Source organism: Nyctibius grandis, chromosome 4 (genome assembly GCF_013368605.1).
Source record: "Nyctibius grandis isolate bNycGra1 chromosome 4, bNycGra1.pri, whole genome shotgun sequence".
Classification (NCBI taxonomy): Eukaryota; Metazoa; Chordata; class Aves; order Nyctibiiformes; family Nyctibiidae; genus Nyctibius; species Nyctibius grandis.
In genome coordinates, this window is record NC_090661.1 from 35,633,243 (window position 1) to 35,655,117 (window position 21,875).

The window sequence follows — 21,875 nt, forward strand, 5'->3', positions numbered from 1 at the left end:
AGTACTTCCAATAGGTGAGTATCTAGAGTCTTGAATGAAGCTCCTCTATAGGACCCCGAAGAATAGCTCAGGAGTTCTCTAGCAGCTTCTGAAATATTAATGAAAACCCCTTTGATTTCTTTTATTTTTCCATTCTTCATTTGTATTCATTCTAATGGATGTGAAACTTGCTTTGGAAGTAAGGTTATAAAATCAATGCAATTCAAACTAGATGGAAGATTTAAATGACAAAAAAAAAACACACACCAAAAAAAAACCCCAGCTTCTCCTCTACTCCAGGGCATTGGAATAATATATTATTACTATGTGAAAAGTACTTCTTTAATAACTGCAGAGTTAGAGATATTTTTGAAAGCAATTGGTTTGATTGACTGAATATCTCCTAGGAACTTAGGAAGCTTTAAATACAACTGATTGAATACTGCCTGTGGAATATACTGTCAAGCCCAAAGCACCTGCCAAAACCAGATGATAATTCCATTCTTTAAAACACATCAGATAGTAAATATGTAGCTCAATATTTTGTCAGCTACCAAAAAGGAATTTGCATAAAACACATGACACAATATATAGAAAACTGAATTCCAAATGGCATTCAAGTACTACAGATCTAAATAGTACGTCTGTGAGGTAGATTTTAAAGTTAGTACTGCATGCTTCTATTGAAACGGTGCACTGTTTTATCAAGAAGCTAAATGTGACTTTCTGGTATTTCTTGGTGCTTGCCACTTGGTGTACACATTGGCCATGTGAACAAGAATATGATTTTGCTAGCATTTTATGTGGGCAACCATAGGAAAACTCTACTCGGCAAATAAAAGCTTGGGGGTTTTTTATTGGTTAGAGGAAAAATCAAGCCAAAGAATGGTAGTGTCAACAGAGAGGAGGGTGGAGGACTGCAGCTGCTTTTTCGTATCTCAATCAGCAGCTTAAGATGCTGTTTTCTCTCATGTGTGTTTGTAGGTACCCTACAAAAACACTAACAAATCTGACTGCCTCATAAATCAATTACACTTCCACTCAAAAGAGCTTTCTGGTAAGTGTCAACAATGTATAGTATCAGTAACATGCAGTTGTTGATACAGTCTCCAGTAAAAACAGGTTAACTTTTCTCAGAGGTAGGAAGCTAAACCGTACTTTGCATGCTGTCCAGCTGCAGCAGAGACAATGGAGTTGTCAAGCAGTATTTTTATTCTGGTAGCTATGCTTTGGTTGATCTGGTGGTACGGCACAGTAGGTCTCCAGGAGAAAGAAAATAAAGGAGAATCACATCTTATTAAGATGACACTGGCCTTTACCGTGTAGTTACCGCTAGTGCGGAACAACTAGCTCGCACATGAGGTGTGCACTGAGCACAGCTGCATAATTTTGCCAATGCTGAGAATTTTACTAATTCACTAATACCTGTCATTCAGGACAATTTTGGCCTGGTGCACAGTGAACTGAATAACAAACAATGATGGCAGTATTTCTTCAGTATGAAAATTTGAACATAGTTTAATCAGTTTCATGCACTGAGCTATTAAGTTTTATTTTTGTCTTGGATTTGCTGTCTGGTAAGATGATTTGAAGACTGTCTATTGCTTAGTGTCTTACGGAAAGAGAGGTATTTAATAAACTACATTAGAATTGATTAGCTAGGGGACAGTATCATCAAGAGATGCGTGCTCCACTAGAGATTTTTCTGCATTAAAACCACTGTGAAGAATTACTAGGGGGAACTGTATAAAGTACATTTAATTTGATTTCTTTGTCAGATCATTTCATAAAAGAGTGAATGCTTTCTGAAAGTAACTCTAATGCCTTGTAAGTTTACAAAGAATGCTTGTAAACCCCCGAGAAAACTTTGCATGTTTTTGTGCTGTTTTTATGATGTTTATGTGACAAACATTTAGCTGCAACATTAGGCACCTTTCAGTTTCAATTGGACAACTTGCTTAGAAATAGATGATCTGCATGCGTCTTTAAAATGAGTGCTTCTAACTTGTTCTGGTCGCCTTCCACGTTCATCTGCTGCCTTCCAGTTTCAACACACTTTGAAAGTTTGTATTCCCTATTGCTGTCAGTGAGTCTTCAAATGCTCTGTCTGAAGATGGCACTGAAATGTTCAAGTGTTAGGTTCTGGAGCCTGAGCCAAAACGGTGTCTGTGCAGGCATGGGTGGAAAGCTGGGACCAGGTTACGTGATGTAGAATGTGTGTGCCCCACTCAGCTGTGCTAGCGGAGATCCTCCTGCCTCCTTAGCTTGGCACTAGTACATCTCCATCTCCTTGGGTACCACAGAAAGTGTCTGCCACAGTGATCAGTCTAAGAGTTTGCTGCCTCTTGTGTGTCACCTGCCCTGGGAGGGTAAAGCCAGAGCCAGAAACCAGAATTGGGCTGTCTGCTTCTCACCGCCCTCTCCCTCCTTAACGTCACTCCCATCTGCCCATATAGGTACAAGGGAGAGGGACTTTTCCGTCTGAGCAGACGAAGGCAGAACAAGAGCAAGCTATTGCTGAGCCAACCCATGGGGTAGTTCCATGTATGTTGGGTCCGTGGAGCTGAGTGTGCTCCAGGCATTTTGCAGCAAGTGGTTAAGAGTAGATGTGTGATTTCCACCACCGGCCATCCTGGGCTGATCTGGCTTTGGGAATCCTGTGTGCATAAAGTGCGCTTTGGGCAAATAAGCATTTCTGTGGTCATACAGTAGGTGTCTGCGTTTCCTTCACCTATATTATTGTCTTTTAACTTGTATTAATAGGAAGTGGCCAAAGCTTTGAGAATTGTGGGTGTTTTATGACATTCAAGGTAAGGCTTTAATATTAAATTAATCTTCATTTTTGCATAGTTCTATTAAGCCTTTTTTTTTACTGGTAGCACTCTTTCTTTGTTTTGTTTTGTTTTTTTTTTAAAAAAAAAGGCAAACATCTTCCTAAAGGCAAGGTTTTAAAGGAGAGATAAAATCCTATATTCTGAATGTGAGTTTTCTGACATCTTGGCCTGCATTAGAAGGGGCCCAGAGCTGCATGCAGTAAGAACAGATTGCTTCATTTATTCTTGTGCTGTTGCTGTGTGACTTAGAATCATAGGGAAATTTGCAATGGAAGATTTGTTTCTGTGATATGATATTTCTTCCTGGGATCTGGATAGAGTATGATACAATGATAAGGGAAAAATAGTGCCTGAGGCAGTGCTGGTTTCTCTCTGTACTTCTGTTCCACTGCCATCCCTTCACTGTATTTGAAACAAATGTGTAGGGCTTGAATATCCAAAACAGTGGGTTGCATTCCATGTGTACTTTTGTGAAGTTATGTGCATCAAGTCTTTTTTATTTTTTTTTGCCTGTCCCATTTGTTTAATTACATGTTATTATGTAGGTATAGAATCTCTTGGAAAAACAAAAGACAAATTTCTTCTGGATGTGGCTTCACGCAGGCCTGTCTGTGCCACTGAAGTGGCCACTGGAAAGAAAAGCAAGCTGCTGTGATCCACTTACAAACAGATTAAAACCATATGTTTATGTTATATTTACTTACAGTGTATTTTTATCTTTAAAAAACAATTATGTACTAGTTATTAAAATATGAGCACTTCAGCAATTTTCTGTATTTGAATACTCAGGTTGCTCATCTAATGCAGGAGTCAAAATAAGCATCTAAAAATGTGGTTTGGATATCCTACTTAGGTATTTGCCTCTGAAATTCCCTAATTCATTCGTTACTAGATGCTGTGAGGAGATAGCTAGGGAGTAACCGTTTTCAGTCATCTGATTTATAAAGCCGCTTGCCATTACACAGACTTTTTAGTTTGGGCAGTGTGATGGTTCAAATCAGTGCCTCCTGGCAAACTCTAAACAAGTATTTTTGTTTGCAGTACCAGGGAATATTCAAATTATTAAAATTATTGTTGTCGGGTTTTGGGGGTGGTGTGTGTTTGTTTGTGTGTGGGGTTTTTTTTGCTTTGTTTATCCTTCCTGTGTCTACTCGCAGGTAACGTCATGGTGCTGTGGTCAACTTGCAGAACGTCGGTACTTAAATCTGTAACAAACAGATTCATTAAGAATTTGGCCTGCTCGGGGATCTGTGCCAGCCTAGTCTGTGTGCCCTTTGACATTGCTCTTAGTGCCAGTCCACACTGCTGCTGGTGGATCTATACAATGCTGTTCTGCAGAATTGCCAAGTTTCTGCACAAAGTCTTCTGCTCAGTGACCATCCTTAGTTTTCCAGTCATTGCTCTTGACAGGTAAGAGATCAAATTTGCCTGGATCCTTGATTTTTCTTTCTTCTCTCTCCCTTTGAAACCCTTTTCTTCCTTTCATGTTAGTCTTGTAAATGCTATTTAGTGTTGCTTTATGCCATTATATGAACTGATTTTGTTCTAGTGCTTTGCTCACAGTGTACAGCTTCTTTCCAGAATGTACTGGGATATTCTTCTCTCTAACATGGAAAACCTTTATTTTTCAGTTTACTCTGATATCTCTGGACATTTATAAAGAACTTTGAGTCTGTAGATTTGTCTTCAGAGAAGTTTTTATCTTTTCTTCATGTTAATAATTCCTCTGGACATGGCACTTAGTGCCATGGTCTAGTTGATATGGTGGTGTCAGGGCAATGGCTGGACTCGATGATCCCAGAGGTCTCTTCCAACCTGATTGATTCTGTGATTCTGTGACTCTTCAGTAACAGAACTTGAAGTCAGACAACTTCAGACTATAGAGAAGATGCACATTTTTAACTGTGGAAATTGAGAGCCATTGCCCATTACAAGAATTTACCAATGCCTGACACGTCCAACAATTTCAAATTTCAAATGTAGATTTGTTTAAAAAAACTCCAATACAACTAGAATTAATTCAGAGAGGTTTTGTATGTAAAAGATCAGTATAAAACAAAAGCGTCCCTTTGGACTGTCTTAAGTGGGGCAATTGGGGGGGAATCCCAGGCACAAATACAGGCTGGGCAGAGAATGGATTGAGAGCAGCCCTGAGGAGAAGGACTTGGAGGTGTTGGTTGATGAGAAGCTCAATATGAGCCAGCAATGTGCGCTTGCAGCCCAGAAGGCCAACCACATCCTGGGCTGCATCAAAAGCAGCGTGGCCAGCAGGTCAAGGGAGGTGATTCTGCCCCTTTACTCCGCTCTCGTGAGACCCCACCTGGAGTACTGCGTTCAGCTCTGGGGCCCCCAACATAAGAAGGACATGGAGCTGTTGGAGCTAGTCCAGAGGAGGGCCACAAAGATGATCAGAGGGCTGGAGCACCTCTCCTATGAAGAGAGGCTGAGAGTGTTGGGGCTGTTCAGCCTGGAGAAGAGAAGGCTCCAGGGAGACCTCATGGCAGCCTTCCAGTACCTGAAGGGGGCCTACAGGAAAGATGGAGAGGGGCTTTTTACAAGGGCAAGTAGTGACAGGACGAGGGGGAATGGTTTTAAACTGAAAGAGGGTAGATTTAGATTAGATATTAGGAAGAAATTCTTTATTGTGCGGGTGGTGAGACACTGGAATAGGTTGCCTAGAGAAGCTGTGGCTGCCCCCTCCCTAGCCATGTTTAAGGCCAGGTTGGATGAGGCTTTGAGCAACCTGGTCTAGAGGAAAGGTGTCCCTGCCTGTGGCAGGGAGGTTGGAACTAGATGATCTTTAAGGTCCCTTCCAACCCAAACCATTCTATGATTCTATAAGTTTTTGGATTTCATTCATTTTGCTTATTATTATTAGCAGTCACTGATCCCACCTAAATGCACAGCTCTATCATCTTGACAGTGACTGTAAGTTAGATATTTTTAAGGAAGGATAGGTACTGTTTTAGTACAGTTTACATTACTAAAACAGTGGATTTATACATGTTAGATAAAATTATTGTTAGTCTGTTACCGTGTCTCACCACAGAATACGTTAGCTCTACAAGAACTGTATACCTAATAAAGTGATATGTCTCCTACTGTAATGTTAATGTGTTGATAAGTGCAGTATCACTATCTGTAATGCACACCAGTATTGCCACTGGAACAGCATAGCATTTGCCCTTCACCAGTAAAACTTGTCATCTTCCTCACAAAAAGCACAAACTGCTACTGCTTATAACGACAAGTCTAAGAGGATAGGTCTCTCATGAAAAGTCTGTGAGCTTAAAAGTCCACAGTAGTAAGCAAACAATGAATCAGTGCCTGAAATTTGAAGCGCATGTCAGAGATGCATTTTTTTTTTTTTTTAAATGCACACATAATGTTAAATGTTTGACTGCTGTTTTGCTCAGGGCCTTGCCAACCAGAGCTTGTGCAAAACAAAACCCCATTGTACTTCCAGTAGATGGGTGCATGTAATTTGTGACCAACAGCTTTTTCCAAATATCCAGAGAAAAAATCTATCATAAAGCAGCTTTTCAAATGAACTATGAGTCTGGCCTTTCAATGCGACATATCTCTGCCTCCATTATGTTTTCTGAAATTTTGTGCTGTGTGCAATATACTGTCCAGTTTACAAGTAGGTAAATGATGAAATCTTCAAAATGTTCATGCACATCAGCCAAAGTGATATAGTCCCAATTATTGAAAGAATTATTCACCACCAATAATGTGATCCTGAAGTTTGAATTTTCAGGTTTTTTCTATAGATAGACCTGCAAAGGCAGACCCTTGATTTTTATTTATTTATTTATTTATTTTTATTTTTTCTCTCTCATAAGTAGGTGGTCAGTTGGAAACCCAGTTAGGGATTTGGGGCATTATGCTCAGGCAGCTCCTGAGAGGCTTCTCATAAGCACTATGCTCATTACAGACTTCACCCTTTGTATTATATCGTTCTAATTTTTTTTTCTTTCCACAGGTACTACTCTGTTTTATACCCTCTGGAAAGAAAAATATCTGATGCAAAATCCCGAGACCTGGTTATCTATATCTGGGCCCATGCAATAGTGGCTAGCATTCCAGTATTTGCTGTGACCAATGTGTCTGATATTTATGCCATGTCCACCTGTTCTGAATCTTGGAGTTACTCCCTTGGCCACCTGATATACGTCATCATCTATAACATCACCACTGTGATTGTACCAGTGGCTGTGGTGTTTCTCTTTATGATTCTTATTCGCAGGGCACTGAGTGCCAGCCAGAAGAAAAAAGTCATCATAGCTGCTTTAAGGACCCCTCAGAATACAATTTCTATCCCTTATGCCTCCCAGCGAGAAGCTGAGCTTCATGCCATGCTGCTTTCCATGGTTATGATATTTATTTTCTGCAGCGTCCCCTACATGACTTTGGTGATTTACCGCACCATACTCAACATTTCAGATATTTCAGTCTTCTTGCTCCTCACTGCCATTTGGTTGCCCAAGGTCTCTTTACTGGCCAATCCTTTGTTATTTTTAACTGTTAACAAATCTGTACGGAAGTGCTTAGTGGGGACAATAGTACAGCTGCACCGAAGGTATAGCAGGAGAAACATGGTCAGCTCGAGTGGTGTTGCAGATGCTAATCTGGAGCCCAACATCCGTTCGGGGAGCCAGCTTCTGGAGATGTTTCATATTGGGCAACAACAAATCTTCAAGCCAATGGAAGATGAGGAGAATGAGACCAAATCCATTGGCTCTGGTGACTTTCAGCAGAAAGAAATTCCTACCACCAGTTTAGAGGTAGGAGAGACTTTGGTTCACAAATCTATACCACAGATGATTGCAGACTCTGCAGCTCAGGTGGCACCAGCTGTGGCCACAGAAGCTGATATGGTAAATGACAAGTATTCCATGCAGTTTGGTTTTGGACCCTTTGAGCTGCCTCCACAGTGGCTCGCAGAAAACCGAAACAGTAAGAAGCGACTCCTGCCTCCTTTGGGGAATACCCCTGAAGAGCTGATCCAGACAAAACAGCCTAAGTGTAAGGCAGAACGAAAAATCAGCAGAAACAATAAAGTCAGTATCTTTCCCCGGGTGGATTCTTAGTAAGAGCAGGAGCTTTAAGTGACAGAGGAAGGTTACCTTCTATTATATGTGTGATCCCATGGATCTTTGTTATGCTGAAATTTGTTACAGGCTGATTTTTTTTGTGCCAAATATTATTTAAACAAATGAACAAAAGGGAAACATATATACAAGTGTTCCTTATTAATATATTTTCATGAAAATAATATATCAAAAGGTGGTGAGATCTGTGAGATCCCTACAATGATACCTGCTTGATTAACTTCCAAAAAGTACACATGGCTTTGGGAACAATTTGTATGGCTGAAGTATGGAAATACAGCAGTCAGTTTGCTGGGAAACCTTGTGTATTAAAATGGACCGAGTATCAAAGTAACTTCATAGGAAAGGCTGTAGGGAGCAGAAGACAGATGCAAAATGGGTAAGTCCTAACGTCCTCTAAACAGACACAAGAAGGTTCTGCACATTTCATTAATGAAGTAAGATGGACTATTAAGTACACCTGTTTTCTGATAAGCCCATTTCTTTAATCAGTGTTAAAAATAAAACTTGATGGACTTTTTGCACAAATTAGTTACCGAGTATCTGCCAAACATCTAAACTTTTTTAAAACCTAAACCACTATTTTTTGGCTTAAAACTTCAGCAAAGCCAAGGATACCCAAATCGTCATGTGTGTCAAACCTGAGAAAGACCTTTTTTTTTAAAAAAAAAAACCACCATATATTCTTGTAGTTTTAAGTAAAAACTGGATTGGAGACCATGCAGGACAAATCCTGACTCCAGTAAACAAGTATGTATGTGCCAAGGGCATAAATAGAACACTTTGATCCTGTGATAAAGGGCATATACAAATGCCCCAACATTGTAATGTATGTATTGTGTAAGTAACCAAGGGGTCAACCTCATAACAGACTCATCTGCTGGTACACTCTGCTGTTTTCTTACGGGAAAACTCCCATATGAAATAAATGGGTTAGAAATGCTAGTAGCCTTGTACTGAGCTGCAGAGTGAGGAAGCTGATAACAGACTCCAAAAGGCAAGGTTTGTTAATGCCATTGCTCTACTATTGTCAGAGGTGGGGAGGTTTTCCTTCTTTCTTCACAGATATGGATACCAACCATCCTACTCCACTATCTCACAGAGTAGACCACCCAGTGTATGGACATGAGACTGTCAAATCTGGTGCCTAATTCCTGAGTGAATCAGTCGTGCCATCCCTGGTATCAGCACACCAGCCTTTCTATGAGAGTTCAGGCATGGTACTGCAGCTTGCTCCCCTGCACCATCACAGGCATATTGTCTCGTTTATACCGAGTGTGAATTTTAAACCGCATAACTCTGTTAGATGACCTGAAACTATTGTAACCCTGGCATTTTAATCCTTGTTCAGTTGCAGGTAGTCTTTCCTTCTTCCTTATCTGCATTCACTGTTGTCTCTGTGGGTAGTTTCTTAAAAGCACAATCTTGTAACATCTGTGTACTCCTTGTGGTTCTCCTGTACTTTATCCCTTTGGTGCATGCTGAACCTTTATCTGTAGTTATTGCCTGTTTATGAAAGGAGTTTTCTTTAAAGCATACTCTTAAAAGGACAAGGTGAAGAATCTTGCCAAGTTCACAGGAACTTACTAAATCCAACCGGTTAATGTTGAAAGTGAGAAAAAATTCTGCTGAAGCAGAATTTGGAGATGTACCTGTTCTTCCTTTGACATGTTTGAAGAAAGTCAGCAGTTTCCGATGGCTCCAAGATTTCTACAAGGCATTAAAAGCAAATGTTTTAATAAAAGTGTATTTAAAAAAAGTTTCTAAATTATTGTGTAAATGATGTTTTTCTCCATTTCCTCTTTGGTTTCAGTGCTTTTCACTTCTTGCTAGTTCAAGAACTTCTCAGCTTGGGAGTGAAGAGCAGTCTTCAATGGGTCCATATGGGTGGTGGGAACCCCAGCTGCCCTGCTTCTTAGGTACAGAGGCGAGAAGGCAGACACAGGTTGCCTGAAATCAGACAGAAGAAATATTCCAGGAAAAGGTGTTCCCTCTGTTCAAGAGGTAGAGAAGTACCATAGCAGACATTTTTTTAAAGTGTTGATAAAAAGTAATTTAATGGAGTGCTTGTTTTTCCAAAGTTAGTGGAAGAACAGATGCCATTCAAAAAAATCCTGAAAACCTCAAAAGCAAAGTAGGAATTATAGTTTCCTTATGAATTTTGGTTAAATTTAATATTTATGGCCCACTTACATATAGATACTGGTCAAAGTTTAATGAATGTGGATAAATGGTTACTCAGATCTGAACTCCTCTGAGGGAAGCAAACTTAGTTGTGTCCCTTTCAACTCTCATGTTGAATGAAATGCCAATGATAAACTCAAACAGCCAAATTGCATAGAATTTAGTTTTATCATGTCTGGAAAGCAAGGGGGTTGTGGTGGTTTTTGACTGTTGAGACAAAAATACCTTTTTATTTCAACGAGCACACATGTAAAAACTTGCTTGTATGTTTTTAGCGGATTGTATCTGAAGACATTGAAACCTTTCAACTTTCATTAACTAAGGTGGTTTACTATACCTGAAGAATTCTTTGGGAATGTTTTATTTTAGTCCCTCTTTTAACAGTTTATCCATGTGAATGTTTAAGGGAAGTGGAAAAAATATGCAAAAGCACATCTTTGCATGGAAAAAATAATCTGTGTGACATTCATAATACAGCCTCTGTGCTAGAATTGTCATCAGAAAACAGTATTTCAGGAGACTCTTTATGCAAGATGGAATATTTGACTTGTAGAGTTTGATTTTTAACTTCATCTAAGACAGTGGTAACTTTGAGTCATTACTGCTGTCTGTTGGCTTGTTGTTCAAATGATCTCTACTGGGCAAAATGTTTTCCAGCATCCAATATGAAAAAAAAAATGAAGACTTGTTTTCTTCTTCATCATCACAATAAAGATAAGCAAAAGTGGTTTGTTTTTTTTTTTTTATGATGGTTGTTTTTAACCACCACAGGTGTTGGTAAGATAAATTTTTCTCTCCAGATTATTGATGAAAGAAAGTGAAGTACAAAGCAAAGCTGTGGGAATTCAAGAAGTGAAAGCCTGGGGTGATTTGGCCTGTGCAAATAGATTTAAAGGCTAAATCTTACTACTGGAGAATAAACTTGGAGGAGGGAAGGTTAAAACTCATTATTCTAGCACTTAGAAGAGAAAAATAGAAAACGGAGCTCATATTAAACAAAGGACGAAATCCTTTAAAAAGGATGAAAAGACTATGGGAACAATGTCAATTTACTCTTCCTAGATATCCTCAAGAAATATTGTTAAATTCAAACAAACATCATGTAAAAATTAAAAAAAAGGAAAAACCCCACACAGTCCTTCAGCACCAAATAATGCTATATTGGTTGGCTACTTAGCAAAAATGTATTTTACACAATGGGATAAACTTCCAGAGAAAAGCAGTTGTTTTCTAGAAACTCCCCAAGTATTCTACTCTATAACAGATCTAACCGTTATTAAGCTGCAGTAATTTAATGAATGCATTTGTTCTGGTTTAAAAAATACTTTAAAATACACCTATAGATAATGTTTTGCAGAAGGTGCTGGCTGGGTTTCTGGGGTGAGTTTTCTTCTATTTTGCTCCCTCTTTCCTGGGAAAATATTCCTGTATCAGTGGGCTATATCTTGGAAGAACGGAAAGTCAGGCTGTGGTTCTGGATCAGTAGGACTGGGACTTAGCTAACCAGGAGCTGTCCCATAAGCTGCTGTGAAGGTCACCAGCTCTGGAGGTGATTACATGTCCCACAGAACTCAGGTAGTTCCTCTCATTCCTGTCATCTGACCTTGCAGTGCATAATTAGATAAAGGATGTAAACATGAAAAAAGCAAAATCCCTTCCTTCTAATCTTGTTTGATGTAAGTTACTGTGTAATTGTGCTTTACCCTACGTAGGGGTCAATATGAGATAATCAATGGCTTTAGGTTTTTTCCTTGTTTTTGGCTATAAAGGACACAGCCCCCCTAAAAGATATAGTTGAAGTCATTGCTTTCAAACTTAAAACATTTGTTCCTCTTCAAAAGACTGCTTCTTATTTTAGTTGAACTGACTTTCTCTGTGCCAAAGTAGGGATATTAGCAGGATTTCTAAACGAGTTATAATGATCTCATTAACTATCAAACTGGGACCACAAGGTCAGTCACTGCAATCTTCAGTAATTTGTAATTCAAGGACAGTTTAGGAAAACAAAACACATCTTGTAGAAAATTGCAGAACTCCAGATGCAAATGCTTGCACTCATGAGCAAGTTGATTCCTCCCCTCCTCTCGAGGACTACAGGGGGAACAGCAGGAAGCAGCCCAAAGTGGTCTTTGTTCCAGGTCTGTTTTTAAGCTGCTAAACTAGGCAAGGGTGGTGAAGCATATGCAAAGGCTGATTTTTCTGATTGCTTTTGTCAGGGACGACACAAGAGTGGGATGCAGAAGCATTCCTCATCTCAGTGAAAGCCCCTCTGCACGTGCATAGGAGCAGGAGAAAGTTAATATTTTTTAAAGAAAGCATAAGAAATATCAAGTCAGATCCAATTCCTGAATACACATTTGTTAACAGAAACCAGGGTTTCTCTTCACAGCTCTTCTTTTGCATCCTGAGGTTCCTTATGACTGAACATAATGCATTGAGATGGTGATTTACTCTACCAACTCCTTTGTGTACAGTACTTACCTATCTTCTTTGCCTCCATTTTCTGTCAGACTAAACTCTCTACTTTTTGCCTGGATCATATCCTAAGCCACAGAAGAAGGTACTTAGACACTTGCAGGATCTCATTCTTCTAGTGCCCTTGCACCAGTCCAGTAGCAATCTGCAACACACTGCACCCCACCGCACTGAGACATTTCAGCACAACACAATCTGTTTTGAGCTACTGCTTCCTAAACTCTTCTGTTTGCCAGCAGAAGAAGGTGTGGCAGCATGGAAGACAGTCTTGTGAAGGCAGGACCTTTCCCAATGCAAGTCAAAGAATGAAAACCTGTTTTATTAAGCACAATGGAAGTTTTACCATTGACTCTAGACTTAGCATTTTAGTTCAGCCTTTCCTCCTCAGCTGACAGGTTTCTATGCTGTATCAGTATTGCTGATGGACCACACTGCAGAATTCTACTTATCCTCACCGAGGGTTTCTGGAAAAGTTGGAATATGGCCCAAAATTACTGGCTTTTTGCCCTTGACTTGGCACGTGCCAGTTGAAAGATATTAATACATAATCTATTTGTCCTTTGCAAGAAAAGCATCTGTTTTAGCTGTGCTTGTCCTGATCAGTGTATCGGAACTGTTACAGTCTACCTTAAAAATACTGTCTGTGATAAAGCAAAGAAAAGCTATTTCAGGTGAGTACACAAAAGAATATTGAAAATATTAAAGTCTTGATAATTTGCCTTCCAACCTGTATGAGACAATGAAAGTGTTTTGGCTACTTATTTGTGTATTAAAATGCTGTTCAGCAGAGGAGTATGAATATAAGCAGTAGTAATGGGAAAAAGTTCCCTGTATTTTTTCCCCTCACTTGTGTTTCTTCTTGATTGGATTAGGGAGAAAAGGATAAATAAATTCTGTTACTATGGTGACTGTGTCCTCAGTATCAAGACAGCTTGTCTAAATGTGTCTTCATCATGTTGTAACCTGTCTTTGAGGATGAAAAGCACATCTTGGAGTGCTTTTCTTGCTGTGCCCTTTCTAGGCACATGAGTTTTCTTCAACACTTTTTTTTTCTTTATCCTCACCATACTTCAGATAAGTATCTAGTTTACCATGGAACAAAACTGACCTATTCCCAGAAAGGCAAAAAAGGAAATAACACTCTTTGTTCTGCTTTTCTAGTTCAAACTTCATTATAAATACACCTGCCACCTGTAAAAATACTTGCGATTCTGTAATATTTAATGATGTTTACAAAGTTCAGTGATCTTACTGGAAATGAAAGCTCTTATGGCCCGATTTGCAGGATTTGAGATGAACCCTATGAACCTCTTCTTTTCCTCTCTGGGTCTTCTAGGACACATACTCATAGATCATAAGATCAACCGTGGTTTGAGATATCCCTGCTAAGCCATTATTATTAACTCTGGGGTGTGAGAGCCTCATCGAAAACCTTCACTGATTCTGTGTGGACAAGCAGCAGTAAGGAGCCTATTCCTGCACCACTTTCAGAGGAGATTTATGTCAGTTTGTTACCAAACACGGAGCTGGACACTCCTTTCATCTGCTCTTCTGGGGTTGTAGGCAGTCTGTAATAATGGGAAGCTGATAGCACATCAGAGTCTGTGAGCTATTAAGCATATACACTCTACTGTAGAAAGAAATAAATATTGGGGTAGTTAACACCTAGCTGATTTCAATACCCCATTATTCATAGTTAATATAATTCCTAATAGCAAAAGGCAGGTTTTAGTTTAGCTATCTCTGAACAATATTGGCCATTCTCCTGCTTTCTCATTGTCATTTCTGGCCTTAAATACTCAACTTGTGAATGTAAACATTCAGTCTTCTGGTTTTGCTTCAGATCATGATCTGCACCATCTGGAAAGCACTACACATTCCAAACACCACTATGGTATTGCATTAGCAATCCCAGGATTAATGTTAAAATTTTAATGTACTCCCATATTGTTGGGGTTGTTTAGCCTAGAAAAGGCTCTGGGGAGACCTTATAGCAGCCCTGCAGTACTTCAATGGGGCCTACAGACGAGATGGGGAGACAGTCTTTATCAGGGCATGTAGTGACAGGATGAGAGGTAACGGTTTTAAACTGCAAGAAGGTAGATTTAGATTAGATATCGGGAAGAAATTCTTTACTGTGAGGGTGGTGAGACACTGGAACAGGTTGCCCAGAGAACTTGTGGATGCCTCCTCCCTGGTAGTGTTCAAGGCCAGGTTGGAGGGGGCTTTGAGCAACCTGGTCTAGTGGCCATGGGCAGGGAGGTTGGAACTAGATGATCTTTAACATCCCTTCCAACCCAAATTGTTCTATGATTCTGTAAAATAGAGGTGGTTCACTAGCATACTTTCTTTCTTTGTCTTTAGCTCTTGACTGTAAACTACACTGCATCATCACTGCACTAAATACCAAGAAAAATTGTTGTTACTGGCACTTCAGGAATAGACAGTAAAATGCCATACACTATAAGCATCGATAAATACTGTTAGGGGCATGTATTCGCTGTCTGCAAAGTAAGATTTTGGCAGAAAAATTTTTCAATCAAAACCTTACTTTGAATAAGATGCAGTTTGTTTCTTCCAACAGTTTCTTGTAGATTTTTGCCACCAATATAAACCTAATTTTCACAGATACAGATATCAAAGGAATTTGTAGGAGCCAGTAACTGTTTCCAGTTTTACAGGAATCAGTTGTCACATCCTATTTAAATGTAGAAAAGAAATAAAAAGAGATGGGATTAGGAAGGTAATTACACTCCCCTTATTAATTAAAATTCATTATTAACAGTGAATATTCAGGTAAAAAATGGTGACCACAGTATTATTTTTAATGAGTTTATTTAAAACAGTCGTTCAACTGTCCTTGTTTACAAGCAAACACGACACAATTTATGCAAGAAACTAGACAGACTACCCAAAGAAACAATGATAATTCACAGCGTAGGTACATTATTTAAAAGGCTCAACACAGCGCACACTCACGGCCACCCATCGTTTAGGACGGCCTTCCCGTTATTCGCACTCAGTGCCGCACGCCCCCGGGCCCAGGCACCGGAGACCCTCGGCATCCGCAGGCACCGGCGCCAGGGAAGGACGAGCCGCCCAAGGACACCGGAACCCGCCGGGAAGACACCTGCCGTCCTACGTCCCAGTAAGAGTCTCAGCCGGCCTCAGAGACCGGCTCTGCCGTTCCCATGGCCCGGCTTCCCACTCCGCGGCGCTGCCCAGCTCCGCCCGGCCCGGCCCGGCCCCGCCACACAGCCACGGGCACTCCTACAGCGGCGCGGCGATCCCGGCAACGGGCCCGGCACAGCCCAACTGTCTACAGGGGGGAAGGGAGGAGAAGGACGCTCTCCGTGCACCATTTCTTTCATCAGGACGGAGAAGACAGGCTTCGGTGGGGTCAGCCGATGGTCATACTTCGTGAGCAAGTGAGCTCTATTACATTTGCATTCCTGGAAACTGGCTAAGAACAACTCCTCCACCATCACCCCCATCCCGACAATGGTACCACCCAATTTAAGGCGGCATCCTGCAATTATCGCGAGAGGTCGGTGAGTTGGTGGTTACAGGATTAGCGGCGGCAGCAGCTGTGGCGCCTCGATGGCCCTCGCGCTGACGCCCTCACGTGGTACGGGCGGGGCGGCCACGGGAGAGCCGGGGCCTGCCGGAGGTGCCGGCCACAGGGGCTCCGGGGTTGGGGGCCTGCACCCGCCCGCCTTCTCTCAGGCGGTGCTGCGGCTCTGCCGGGCAGCACTCCTGTCAGGGCAGCGCCTCGGGGGTCCTTTTGCGAGCACGGGAAAGGGCTTCCTGTCTGTCTGTCTTGGTTGAAACCTCCTGTGAGATTTTTGTTTGTTTGTTTGTTTTTTGGGGCAGGTGGGTGGGTGGGTTTCCAGGCCGGCCGTCGCGGGCGGGTCCGTGAGCGGGCGCGGCGCGGCGGCGGTTGGGAGCCCCTTTCAGAGCATCGCCCTCGCCCGGCCCGTGCCGCCGCCTCCACGGGCGCCCGGGGGCACCGCCCGCTGCCGCTGGTGCACCGGTCCTGCGTGGAAGTGATAAATGGTGTGAAGGGGCCTCTTCAGTGGCTGAGCCTGGGATTCCTGAGTTGGAATGAGTGAGTGAATGAATGAATATAAACAACTTTTTTTTTTTGTTGTTTTTTTTTTTGTTTCGTCTCTGCCCGCTTCGTTATACTGTGTCATGTTACGGACCTGTGTACGTGAACCAGTTTGTCCTGTTTTCTTGTACTGAAATAAAAAGTTGTATTCACTTGGGCCTTCTGAAAATTCCCAGTGCGTGTCACATAACTGGGATATCTAATTCCTGTGAATTCACACAGTTTTTGCAGAGAATCATGTATTTCTGTTGGTTAAACTCAAAATTGATTTGGGACTGAGAATGTTTGGATTTGGGAATTCCTCCCATTTAGAACTACTGCATATAAAAAGCTTTTTGGCTGCATTACTTGGTATATTCAAGATGTCAATAAAATACCATCATTCTTTTGTTGATGCTAACTTTGCCAGTCCTGTGTTTTTAAAAAGAAGAAGAAAAAAAAAAAGCCAAGGCACTTTGTGGTGAGATTACTTTTAAGATTTAAGCCAGTTTCTTTGACAGTAAGCACACTAGCATGCTCTGGTTGACTTGATGATGTAGATATATATTTGTACATACGTTAAAAAGTGTACTTGAGTGGCAAGCTAGTCTATACTGGAAAGACCTCTCAACATTGAATTGCTAGAAAGGGTTTGAAACTTGTTTAATCTACATCTGGAATATTACTGAGTTTGTGTTGCTTTATTATGAAACGGATAGTTTGGAAGCTTGTTTTTGTTTTTCCAATTTTAGGTTACAATGGATATTACAAGGGGGAGCTTGGATAAAATTTCAAGGCCTGCATCTAGCTCAAGAGTTTATCCCAGTTGTAGATCTTTAAATACATCTATGGAGTTATTAACGCCAGAGCCATGTTTGCCAAAGGTAATTCTTTTCACCTTCAGTGAGTTAGAAACTCTATGCGTAGTTCATCTTAGTAGAATGCCAAAGAAATAAGATACTGCTTTTTTAGCTTCATATAGAGTTCTGGGCTCTGCAGGTGTGCTAAGGGGTTATGTGAAAGTTCATGAATATGGGCTGCTCGTTATGCATGCATGGAATGATGTTTAATTTCATTTTTCTGAATATGTGTTACTTTTATATTTGCCACAAAAAGGGCTGTTCAGCACTAGAGCCTGGGAAAAGTAATTGTTTTCCTCTTTATATTTAATCAGATTATTAAATAAATTCTATTTTAAGGAAAAACATTTGAAATTCTGTCAGTAATCTGTAGATACACAGCTATAGGCTGTTGATGCATGAGCCAATATGTGTATAATTTCACTTCCATCCCGTTTGTGCTTTTAAATTTAAGTTGGAATAAAAATTACTTTGCTTATTAAAAGAAAGCATTTGAGCAATCCTCACAGGTTGAATTTTTGACTACAAGGCTCTCTCAGGGTATATTTGAATGAAGTTTAAAAAGAAATTCATAGTATTCCAAGGAATACATCAGCTCCAGGGATTCAATAAAGTCCCTTGGAAGTAGGTGTTCGTCCATCCTCTGAGAAAATTAATATCAGGGATTAACTTAATTTTGGGAATGGGATATGTGATATGGTTGTTGGGATGTTGGAACTGAGACTTGGGAATTAGAGATTTAGATTGATTTACTTAGATTAGTCCAATTGTATTGTACCTCTGTTCACCTGTCTGTAGAATGGGGTCATACCTAGATACTTCACAGAAGTATTAAAATATTTCTTATAGGTTCCCAGTCAGGTATTAAAGTTAACATCAGATAACTCTGAATCCAAGTTCTGATCTAAACATCATAGGCTCTTGCATGAAAATTGCAATCTTTTGAGATTTATGGATTAAGCATAGGCTTTTCAGCCCTTCGAAGACTATAAAAAAACTCCGTAGTATGAGCAAGAGATTGGGATGCTACCTGTTGCAGAGCACCCACAGTGGCAGGAAATGGATGAGGCTGTTGTACACACAGACTCATAACTGGTTGGCTGTACCCTCTGCTGCAGCAGAAATGGCATAAACCTTTGGAATCGTTTCCTAGCCTGGCAATCCCAAATCTGGCAGACTATGGAATGATAAACTTGAGAATCAATGTGATATCTAAGAAACAGAACTCTATATCAGATCTGAAAATGGTTTGTTTATTTAAGAAGTACTCTGCAGTCTTGTATAGAATCGTTGTTAGCCTTCGTGATAGCATGTGATCATTGTTATTATCTTCTTCTTCACCCCAAACATTTCTATTTTTATGGTAGTAATTAATTTGCATTTCATAGGTTGATTCACTTGTCAGTTTGGCTGGTAGTCATCAAAGAGGCAGTCTAGAAGACTGCTGTCCAGAAGAAAACAAAAGTGATGACGGAGAGAAATCTGATGTCAAGGAAGTAAGAACAGATCAGCAAACCGCAGTGGAGAGTACGACCTTCTTTCTTCAGAAGTGTATACTGAATTCCAACGAGTTGTCAGGTGTGGGAATGACTAACACTTTCTTGTGTTGTGGCTAGACCAAATATCATGGTTGTATAGTTTGGGTAAAATTCTGTGGGTGGAGGGCAGAGAGGATGCAAATAGATAAGATTCTAGAAGAAAAGGAGGTGTCAAAATTCATACCTTCACTTCTTTTCACTATTTTGAATCCATCTTTGAAAGAAATGTATTATCACTGCCATTACCACTACAGCATATCTCTTGTGGCATCTAAGCTGTGACCTGCACCTTGGTGATGGCCTAAAAGATCAGGAGAAACCATCTGCATGTGTTCCATGGAACCACATTAGGAAGTGTTTTCAGTAAGGTGTTTTTATCAAACTTTTCACAGAGAGCACAATCATTTGTTACAAACTTAGTATCCTAATAATGGTCCGCCAGTCCAAGAAATTGGAAGTTATGGTTGTAAGTTATAGTAAGTTGTAGTATGTAACAACTGAACAATGCTAATAATAATAACATACTTTAAATATAAGTATGCAGTATCTCATTTAATGAAAGCACTTGTGCTTCAGATGGCATTCTTTTGGCATTGTGTAAATGGTAATAAAATAACTTTCTAGAGCTTCTGACTATTTAAAAATAGAGAAGCAAAGGCCAGTATGTGAAGCAGAATGTTTGTATGCCTTCTTCAAGTTTAAATAAGATTTCATGACAGAATTGGGGTCAAAAGAAACGTCTTGATTCCTGCTCCTGTGTTTAACATGAGTCCTGGTATACTAGTACATATTTTTAAAACAGTAATCTACTGCAGAGGCTCTGTGGTGATCTCTAACCGACAAAAATGTATTTTGGTCTCGTTAATTGTTACCATTTCAAAGAGTATCTTTAAAAGTTTATTTCATGCCTATTTTATTGTGAAAGGCTTTTTCATGTGTTTTTCAGGATGTATCTCTCATTCAGATTCTGGAGATGATAGCACTGAAACACAGACTTTGAAATTCTGTGAACCTTCCCAAGGAAGACTAAGTAATGCAAAAGCAGGTATTACTTTTCAGGTGTATAAAGTGAACAGTGCAATAAAACTTTTTTTTTTTTTTCCTTTTCTTGTTAATGCTCCTAGGGAAGTTTGGGACCATGATGTATTTGTGTGTATATTATATAAAGAAATATTACAAATTGAAAATGTATATGCATTGTGATATTCAAGAGGTGTTGGATGAATTCTTTATTTAAAGATTATATTATTAAAGGATATTCACTTTAATGATATGATAGTATTTCAGTTTTACATAGATTCGGTCAATCTAATAAGGCAGAATCCAGCGGTGATTCTATCTAGTGCAGCAATGCTGGTCATCTAACATAATATTAATTTCTTCACAACAGAAATTGGATAGAACTCAACTTCAAAGCTTCACTCAGTAGTTTTAGGTTGAAATCCATCTGCTGGTTTCAGGCCAGTTGACACAAGTGCTCTTTTTTTTAATCTTTTGTCCTTGGGGCTTCCCTGGATCTCAGTTAGACTTTTATAGCTTTCCCCTTGTTATATCACTCATCTCTTTTTATGGCATAAAGTAGACCGATGCATCACAGTAAATGCTTGGGATCAGTGGGTGTGTAAAGCATTTGACCTCAAAAAATTAGAAAATGGAGAAGTATTGCAGGACTCCAAAACTTGGAAGTCTGTGGGATAGGGACAGTGCTACAAGTGTTTCCTCTACTCTAGATATGGAAGCTAAGTTTGATCAGAAAAGAGGGCAGAGCATGAGGAAGCTATAGGAAGGGGAAAAGCTAAAGTGATCAGAAATTGTAATCTGCATGATTAGGGAAAAAAGAGACAATACAGAACTTTATTTTAAATAATGATCGTTTCCATAACATTTCACCATTTCTTTTTTTTCAAAACATTTTTTCTAGAACCAGTATCAGCATCTGGTTTGGCTGAGATATAAGTCAAGACTGAAACTTACATAACATTTAAAAATCGAGATATTACAGAGTCTCTCTTAACCTCAGAATTATTCATTTTAACGAATGATATTTCAATGTGTTCTACTAGTCAGGCTAAAGAAACTTTTTTATTTTTAAGCTTATTTTCTATGTGATTTTTGCTGATACTGCAGAGATGTTGTCACTCTTCCATTATAAATTTGAATCAAATCGCTTGCCCAAAATGGGGGGGCTCTTACTCCCCTACACCCCCGTATCCAACTGCTATAGCTCAGAGTTTGATTCAGCATTCTGTTACAAAGACTTTTATATTTTTCCCTGCTACAAACAGGTTTAGAAATGAACATGATACATATGCTTGAGAATAATTGTACTCTTGTCTATGATTGTTATCAAATTACTTGTACTGCTTTTTAGGGTTTTTAGAAGTTGAAATGCTTCTAAAAGCTAACATTAATTTTAAATATATTTTACAGCAAACTCTTCCAACTTGGAATATTCTGAAGAAACAGATGTAGATCCTCAGATTCAAGCAGCTATAAAGAAAATGAATAGACTTGACACAATACTGGCAAAAAAAACATTTTAAAGAGAGAGCAGTTAAAAAACAAGGCAAAGAAATGAGGGCGAAGCTCTGGGAAGAACTTCAGGTTAGAAGTGTTCTGCTTATTTTGTAAATAGTACATCTTAGAGTACTGTCTTACAGAATTATATTTCACAGACTTGTTTTATTAAATAACTCACAGTTGGCTGATTAAGGTGAGGAAGTGGGTCTTAAAATGTAACTTGGAATAGGTTTTAATAAATATTGGCTAGGCAGGCTTTGGAAGAAGGCTGTGGTCCTTAA

The 21,875-nt window shown here is 39.8% G+C and overlaps 2 protein-coding genes across 2 annotated transcripts in view; both read left to right on the plus strand.

The window, feature by feature from the left end:
• Positions 1–9,666, plus strand: part of GPR176 (G protein-coupled receptor 176) — a 47,120-nt gene extending 37,454 nt beyond the window's left edge. Inside the window, exons 2-3 of the mRNA XM_068398899.1 lie at positions 3,971–4,223; positions 6,799–9,666. Of these exons, the coding sequence (XP_068255000.1) occupies positions 3,971–4,223; positions 6,799–7,906 (1,361 nt within the window). The 3' untranslated portion in view covers positions 7,907–9,666. The remainder of the gene's footprint in view (positions 1–3,970; positions 4,224–6,798) is intronic.
• A 6,494-nt stretch (positions 9,667–16,160) lies between these two features.
• Positions 16,161–21,875, plus strand: part of FSIP1 (fibrous sheath interacting protein 1) — a 97,039-nt gene continuing 91,324 nt past the window's right edge. Inside the window, 6 exon segments of the mRNA XM_068399790.1 lie at positions 16,161–16,694; positions 17,429–17,560; positions 18,925–19,114; positions 20,021–20,119; positions 21,505–21,602; positions 21,604–21,678. Of these exon segments, the coding sequence (XP_068255891.1) occupies positions 17,435–17,560; positions 18,925–19,114; positions 20,021–20,119; positions 21,505–21,602; positions 21,604–21,678 (588 nt within the window). The 5' untranslated portion in view covers positions 16,161–16,694; positions 17,429–17,434.